At 60.4% G+C, this 8123-nt stretch overlaps 1 protein-coding gene across 1 annotated transcript; it reads right to left on the bottom strand.

Annotated features, from left to right (window-relative positions):
• Positions 1-1946: 1946 nt before the first annotated feature.
• On the bottom strand, positions 1947-4557 carry NKX2-2 (NK2 homeobox 2). The gene is made up of 2 exons (XM_036826453.1): positions 4299-4557; positions 1947-3382 (listed from the first exon to the last, which is right to left on the bottom strand). The coding sequence occupies exons 1-2, from the start codon at positions 4555-4557 to the stop codon at positions 2820-2822; spliced, it is 822 nt and encodes a 273-aa protein (XP_036682348.1). The 3' UTR covers positions 1947-2819.
• Positions 4558-8123: the final 3566 nt, after the last annotated feature.

The following is an 8123-nucleotide window of genomic DNA, read 5'->3' as shown; positions in this document are numbered from 1 at the left end:
ACACGTGGATGCCTGCGAGAATTTGGCCCTTCCAAGCTGCCTCCTTCCTCTCTGGAGGCCGGGCGGACGCTCCTACGATCATTCTTGGCCCCCGGAAGTTTTGGGTCCTGGAGCAGTCAAAATCAACCAAGTCTTGGGGCTGTGCCTCAGGCCTAGTGACAACCCCACTCCAAGAGGCTCGGAACTCTCACCTCCCTGCTGACGGATGGGGGTAGAGGGCAGTTACAAGAGGAATGTTGAGTGATTGGTATCAGGGCAAGTTGGGCATTCGGCTATTGCAGACACACGATTTGGGGAGAATTCTCCTGGCCTTTGAAAAGAGCAAGAAATAAAACCCCAAACGTTTCCAAGCTAGTGTGGGGAACAAAGGTAGACTTTCCCGCATTTAGGAAAACCTGGAAAAACCCAGTCGAACCTGGAGATATGAAAGGACATTTAGGAGGATATTAGAAAGACTCCAGCGCCCTCAATTATCCAGGGGCGGCTGCGCAACGCGGGAGTAACGTGTAATCACGTCCCCGGGCGTGTGGCGCTGAGTGCTATTGACGCGCAGATTTGGTCACACGGATAATCATGTTTGCTTTAGATATTGAATTAAATCTGATCATCAACTAGAGGTAGCGAGAAAGTCAGCTGGGACCGCTCCCTTTGCTCGGCCTCCTCGCCCCCGCCCCCAGCCATGAAGGTGGAGCTCGAGAGAAAACCAGAGATACAGTTTCCGAATGGGGCCGACTTTCAATCCCGAGGCGTCTCCGAGCGCGGTCTGAGCTGCAGAGCCCCGGGTATTTTCGGAAATCCGCGAGATAGAGGAGACAGGCGCCCCTACCCCCAAGTCCGCGGGGCCCTCTGAGACGCTCCCCGGCGCGGGCAAGTATGCGCCGGCGTCCTCCAGGGAGCCCTCCCTGAGGCAAGGGTGGGATGGGATCAGATCTCTAGCAGGGAAGGACCGTCCGCCCTCCCCGGGGCGAACGAGGGCGGTGTGCTCACTTCCCGCTCCCCTTACCGCAGCCCAGGAGGCCGGGACGCACTACTCCACCCCCAGACCACTACTTTCTAGCGAGCAATTCGCCCAGCTTCACGCCAGAGAGCTGGCCTGGGGGACCGCGCACAGCCAGATGTTAGGAGGGGACGAGGCGCGGCACCCAGTCCAGGGACAGAGGCGGGAAACTCGGAAAGAGTGGGGATGGAAGAAAGGCTCGGTTAGCAGGGATCGCCTCTGACTCCCGCTCCCTGGCTCTCCCCGGCCGAGGAACCCAGGGAGGCCGAAGCACCTCCACCCACCCCGTAGTCTCCCGCGCCCGGGTCCCCGCGTCCCTCCTTGTAGCCAAAGCTCGGAGCGCCCCGAAACGCGCCCCCGGCCCCCGCGCCCAGGTCTAGGCCGCCTCCCGGCCGCGGATTTGCAAAGGGGTGGGGAGAGAAGCCGACCAGTCTCAACCTCAGCGCCCCCCTCCCCTTCTTAGCACGAGGTAAATCAAATGCAACAAAATGAAAGTCATCGAGTGTAGTGGCTTCAACAGCTCCTCAGGCTGAAGGAGCCACTCGTAGATTTGGGCGAGCGAGGGGGGCTTGCTCTTCTCGCCTTTGCGTTTTCCAAAGTCACTCTTCCCCCCGCGCCAGGGCGCTGCCGCCCGGATGCAGACCGCGCGTGAGGCCGGGAGACAGGCTGGGAGAGGCCGAGCGACCCCGGGCGGCGGGTCAGCCGCTCGCAGGCCCGAGGCCCAGCGCTCCCGCGCGGGCCCGGGGTCCAAGGCGCGGGGCCTGGCCCGCCCGCCCGGGAGAGGCCTGTTCCGGAAGCCTCCCCAGCGCCCCGGGTGCTCCGGCCCCCAAGGGATGCGCGGGGGAGAGCGCGGCCAGCGGCCTGGCCCGGCTCCTTGCCCGAGACCTCCTGCCCGGCGCCCGGCGACAAAGTAAGACAAACGGGAGGGCCGGGCTTGGTTTTTTTAAACACAGGATTTTTATTAAAATTCTTATTTAAAAAAATTGAAAGCTTTCAGCGCCCGGCGCTCTTGGGGAACCGCACGGAACCGCTGAGCTCCAAGTTCCGGGGTTCAGGACCCGGAGGATGGGGCAGGGGGCTTCTCGCTCGCCTACACATTTTTCCTTTTTAATATTTGAGAAATGTTTGCACTGAACAAAATAAAAAAAGAAAAGAAGAAAGCAGGGGTAACCAAATATAAGCAAACCAAGACAAACCACAAAGAAAGGAGTTGGGCCCTGAGGGGTACAGGCCCTTCCTGAAGGTCATTTTGGCAACAATCACCACCGATATTTACAACGAAAAGCGAAATCTGCCACCAGTTGTCAGAACGTTTACATGGCCATAAATATTTAGCATTTTCTTATTTTAAAAAAAATGGAGAAAAAAAATCCTCTATATTTTTAAAGTGTTCTCCACTTGCTTCAGAAGAAGACGGCTGACAATATCGCTACTCACACAAACATATTTTACAAAATTCACAAAAGCGGGACGGGGGGATCTTTTTCTCCTTCTCAGGTGAGGACGTTAACTCTGGGACCATTCGGTCCCCGGGGAGAGGCAGAGAAGCGAAGCTGCGCAAACATTCTGTAAACACGGCTTATGGTTCAGCCGTCTCCAAAGGTTCAAACGGAGAGAGGGATGAGGCGGAGCTGGGGGGTGGAATCTGCCTCTCCAAGGAGGTGCAGGCAACCTCCTGGCGCCTCCCCAGCAGAGCCGAGAGTCAACTCGACTCCATAATAATAATTATAATATAATAACCACTGTAAGGGCCGAGTCCTCCTCGCCTCCGCCGCTGGGGTGGGGCCTGGGCCTGGGGCCGAGAGTCTCGGAGGGGCGATGCTCACCAAGTCCACTGCTGGGCCTGGACCAGGGGGTGTGCTGTCGGGTACTGGGGGGTGCCGGCCGAGCTGTACTGGGCGTTGTACTGCATGTGTTGCAGAGACTGCGCGCTGTAGGCCGAAAAGGGGATGCCCGCCTGGAAGGTGGCAGCTGCCAGGTCCTGGGCTTTGAGCGCGTGGCACGGTTTGCCGTCCCTGACCAAAACGGGCACGGCCACCCGGCGCGGCGAGGGCAGGGGCGTCACCTCCATACCTTTCTCTGCCCGGGCGCGCTTCATCTTGTAGCGGTGGTTCTGGAACCAGATCTTGACCTGCGTGGGCGTGAGGCGGATGAGGCTGGCCAGGTGTTCGCGCTCTGGCGCCGACAGGTACCGCTGCTGCCGGAAGCGCCGCTCCAGCTCGTAGGTCTGCGCCTTGGAGAAGAGCACCCGCCGCTTCCGCTTCTTGCCGGCGTCCCCTCCGCCGCCGGGGGTCTCCTTGTCATTGTCCGGTGACTCGTCGGCCGAGGGCTCCGGGGACTTAGAACTCGAGTCCTGGGGCGCCGCGCCGGCTGCCAGCCCATGCACTGGGGGAAAGAGAAGCCCATCAGGAGCCTGGAGGCCGCGCGCGGCCGGGCCCGACCCCGCGCGCCCCGGATCCTCCGTGCGCCCTCGGGCCTGTGCGCCCCGCAGCCAGGCCCCGCTGCCTTCGCCCTGACCCCCGCCCTGCTCCACGCCTGACGAAATCGTCGGTGTCCGCCCCGGGGAAAGAGAAGAAGCGGCAGGAGTAGGGGCTCGGTGCTCTCCTTTCTAGGGGTTCGCCCAGTGTGGGTGCGTATTTTGGGGGGGAGTGGCGCGCGGAGGAGATCATCGCGGGTTAAGGGCTCCGGCCCCCTTAAGCAGTTTCCTCTCCGGAGAGACGTGGGCAGATTTTTAAGAGAAAAAACCCACAATCCCGGCATTGATCGGCTCGGCCATTTAAGGCAGGTTTTGGGGGCTTTCGTTTCTGCTTTCCGACTTTCTGGACACCCTCCGCACCGCACAAAGCGTCCTCTATGAAGTGCAGGGGGCAGGGGGAGCTATTTATACCCGGGCCACCCTCTCCCCGTACCCCGAGGCAGGCTCGCTCGCTCCAGTGCTCCAGGCCAGTCCTTCCCGGCGGTCGGAATGGGGGAGGGGGGCTCCGGCCGGAGCCGTCAGTTCTGGTTGACGTCTGTAACCAGCCCTTGGGAGGTATTCCCCTCCCCTCCTTCCTCCTAATTTCTCTCTTTGGAAAAAATATGAGACCAAGTCTCTTTCCCGGACTAGGGGGGTCTGACGAAGAGGGAAGAGATAGGGCATCCCAAACAAGCGTTAGGCATCTTTCTGGGGGCGTAGGGTGAGGGATCTGGCTCACAAGACTCCATCCCTTTTCTCCCCCACCCCACCCCCGGCGTGCGGCCCGGGCTGCGGCCACAGTAACAGAGGCGGTCACAGCCGCGGCGGCCAAGTTTCGCTACTTACGGGAGTACTGGAGGCCCTCGGTGCTGGCCAGCCAGCGCGTGTACGGGTTGTCGCTGCTGTCGTAGAAGGGGTTCTTCAGGGGCAGGCTCTGCACCGTGTCCAGGGCGCCCTGCCCCAGCGGCCCGGCCCTCTTGGCGGGCTCCGGCCCCTCGCTCTCCTCCTCCGGCCCTTCGGCCACCGAGCCCTCCTCATCGTTGGTGTCCGGCAGGTCCAAGATGTCCTTGACCGAAAACCCCGTCTTTGTGTTGGTCAGCGACATGGCCGGGACCCCGCAATTTATGCCGCAAAGTTGTAGCTTCACTTGGTCAATTCGTTGCGCTCTCAGTAGGGGCGGGGGAGGGGGTATGGGGAGAGGGGTTGGGGGAGGGGAGGGGGGATGGGCTTTAATTATTGAGATTATTATGTTTAAGAGAAAGAAAGAAACTCTGGGAAAGGGGAGAAAAAGAAAGAAAGAAAGAAAGAAAAAGCCCAAGGCGTTGCCTGTGTCTTCTCTGCAAGCACGCGGAAATGGACGCGGGGAGCCGGGCGGCCTGCGCGCCAGCGCTGCGGGCCGGGCCCGAGTTTGTAACTCCAGGAGGGGTGCCAAGGCGGCGTCAGCTCCGGCTCCGGCGGCCGCTCAGCGCGCGGTGGCGGCTGGTGGCGAGGAAAAAATGGGCCATTGCCCGAGCGATCAGTCCATATAAGGCTGGGCTCCACTCACGAACCTGGGGAGAGGGGGGGGAGAGGGGGGGAAGAGGGGGGGAAGAGGGGGAGAAAGAGAGGGAGGGAAAGATGGAGGGAGGGGGAGGGAAAGGGGGGAGGGAAAGAGGGGGGAGGGAGAGAGAGGGAGGGAGGGAGGGAGGGGGAGCAAGAGAAGGGTGGAAAAAAAGGGGGAGGGAGACATTAAAACGCAAAGGTTGGACACGTGTGGGCGGGTCTTGGAAGTCAAGTGGATGAAGACTGTATTTGCAGATGTGAAATTGTGGGTTTTGGGGAGCTCCGCGCTCCCAGCCAACGGCCCTCTAGAGCAAGATGAGAGGTGTAACGTGTCAATTAATTGCAAAGACGGGGCGAGCCTTTTTTACCCAGTATTTACATACAAAGGACCACCGCGTCGCTCGCGAGTCCACACACTTGAAAGGGCAGTTTTAACAAATTGCATCTTTAAAAAAAAGCGGGGGAGGAGGAAAGAAAACAAAACAGAAACCCGGAGGAGGAGAGAAAAAGAGAATCCTCCTTAACATTCACTGGTTCCTACCTCCCTGCCCCCGCGCGCCTGCCCCCAGCAAGCCGGAAAATTGGCGATTTGTGGCGCCTTTGGAAAAGGGGGAGGGGGCGCAGGCTGAGCCGCGGAAATCTCTCCTTCCCATCGCTGGCCGTTCCCTAAACAAGATCCGGTTCAAATGGCAAGAGCCCAACTTCTGTAAGCCTCCTAGGTCAATATTTTGGTTGAGGCTTAAGGATGAGTACTAGAAATGACAAGGCAAGTAATTGATTCTAGTTAAACGCCGAAAGAGCCCGAAACCCAGGAGAGGAATCGGCTCGGGGCCGGCCGGAGGCACCACCAAGCGACACCACCTCCCCCGCCCCGACACCCTTTATTTGCTAAAGACATTTATTTCCTTCTCCCCGCCTCCCCCTCCCCTCCCCCCCCTCCCCCCAGCTCTGTGCTGCTGAGCAGGACCGCGCAGTTCACTTTCTGCTTTGCGGGCGCCCGGGGAGGGGCGGTGGGGGTGGGGAAGTCTCCCTCGGGCCGCGATCGGCCCGGCCCCACCGCCTCCGGGCCCCGCGGGCCGCGCTCTCCGGGTGGAGGGAAGGGCAGGCGGCCCCGCGCCCTTCCTGCCCCCTATTATGCCTCCCTTTCCAGCCTCCAGCGGTGGCAGAGCGGGGGGGGGGGGGCAGGGGTAGAGGGGAGGGGGAGGGGCGGGGCGCTGTCTCCAGCCGGGGTGAGGACCCCGAAAACCGCGGGGAAGGGGGTCGCAGGGCGGGAGGTGCTGCTGAGTTCTCTCCGGAGTTTTCTTCTCCCCAGGGAGTCCTTTCGGACGCACCAGGGGCGAGTTCTGAGGACACGCTCCAGGCTCCCAGCTTGCGTGAGGTTTGTGTGCGGGTCCCAGCCCCGGGCCGGCCTGGGAACTGCACTTTCCCAGGACAGCACCTCCTCCTCGGCGCCGGCGAGGAAAAATCCAGGCCGCACTTCCCGCCCCTCCTTCCAGTTTTTTTTTGTGTTTTTTTTTTTTTTTTTGCGCGAGGGAGGTTTGCTACCTGATGCTCATCCGCCCCAGAGGAGCGTCAGGACGGTGCTTGGCCGGGGGGCGGGGAGGGACGGAGAAGGCCGCGGCGGGGGTCGGGGTCTGCCCACCCCCAAGCCCTCCGCTGGGGCCGCCTCCACGCCGGCGAGCGCAGCGCGGGCGCCCGTACTCCCCGCTCGCAGCTGCGGCCGCAGCGCCCCGGCCGCCCCCGAGTTACCAGCGCCCGGCGAGGGCGCCTCTCCCCGAGCCGCTCGGCGGCTTTCTGCAGCCCTCGCTGCCTCGCCCCCAGTATGTGACGTGGGTGACAATGGCCCAGGTTAGAGGGAGCCCCTCGTCGGCGCGTCCTGGGTGGTCGGACCCGGGCAAACACAAATACAAACCGATTGCTAAGCTGCGGACAATGAGCGAAATGTAGACAAATGTCCCGCTCCCGTTGGAAGCCTTTGTCCCGGCTCGGTTTTTGCATTTATTTCAGTGGAGAAATAATACATGATTGACGCTCTCTTTCAATGTGTCCTAACTGTTTGGAATAAATCTAAGGTTGTTCCTAGTTGTCATGGCATTCAACCCTTTTCAATGGACTATCTCTTCATTCATTTCTGAATCCGTCCACAATATTAAGGAAACCCCTTCATGTCGACGCTCCCCATTCCTCTCTTTCTCCTACTTTTCCTTTTCTCCTTTCTCCCCCTCCTTCCGCCCTTTCCCCCTTCCTTCCCCCCCTTCCTTCCCCCCTTCCTCCCCCTTCCTTCCCCCCTTCCTTCCCCCCTTCCTCCCCCTTCCTTCCCCCTTCCTCCCCCTTCCTTCCCCCTTCCTCCCCCCTTCCTTCCCTTCCTTCCCCCCCTTCCTTCCCCCCCTTCCTTTCCCCCTTTCCCCCCCCCGCAAGAATTAGAAACTGGTTTGAATCATGTTCCTTGAACCCATTACTTTTCGTGCTTTTTTCCCCTTTCTCTTTCCAGTCTGCCTTTCCCAGCCTCCATCCGCCTTGCCTCTCCCTCCCCCCTCTCACTCGGGAGCTCTCTGCCCCTTCCAGTCGGAGGAGGGAAGTTGGGTTTCCAGGAGTCAAAGAGGCCCAGAGTTTGGAAACAGGGGCTGTCGGGCCTACCCCAGCCATTGTTACTCAAATAAATAACTGGCGAGGAAAATTTCCTCAACCCAAGCTTTGCAGAAAAAATCATCCTGGTCACTCGTCTTATTCCTCTGTCCCAAGGGAGGGGTGTCTCTCGGGGACCAGGGTAGGCTCTAGGAAGGGCCAGAAATGAGTCTGGTTGGGCCAGGCCAATTCTTGGGTTGGGTGAGGAATGTCCCCTTTGGTGAGAAGTGTCTCTTTTGCGTATCCATCTTTGGGAGGGGTGCCCCCAGACCCCTCCACGGAGCCTGCGCAGTTCCTCGTCTTGGAACCACCTAGTTCCACTTCACTCCCAGCTTCTCCCTTCCCCCATAGTGGCCTTTCTCCCAGCATCTCATCAGCACTGCCGCAGTGGGTCATGTCCCCTCCCCGGCCCCTGAGAGCCTGCACATCGGGCAGAGCACCTGGGAGACAACTGTTTTCCTACAGGGGGATCCAGCCTCCTGGGAATTGATCCTGGAGCGGGAG

The sequence above is a fragment of the Balaenoptera musculus genome, chromosome 15 (genome assembly GCF_009873245.2).
Source record: "Balaenoptera musculus isolate JJ_BM4_2016_0621 chromosome 15, mBalMus1.pri.v3, whole genome shotgun sequence".
Classification (NCBI taxonomy): Eukaryota; Metazoa; Chordata; class Mammalia; order Artiodactyla; family Balaenopteridae; genus Balaenoptera; species Balaenoptera musculus.
The sequence above is the reverse complement of the archived record's forward strand: the minus strand, read 5'-3'. Positions and strand labels throughout refer to the sequence as shown.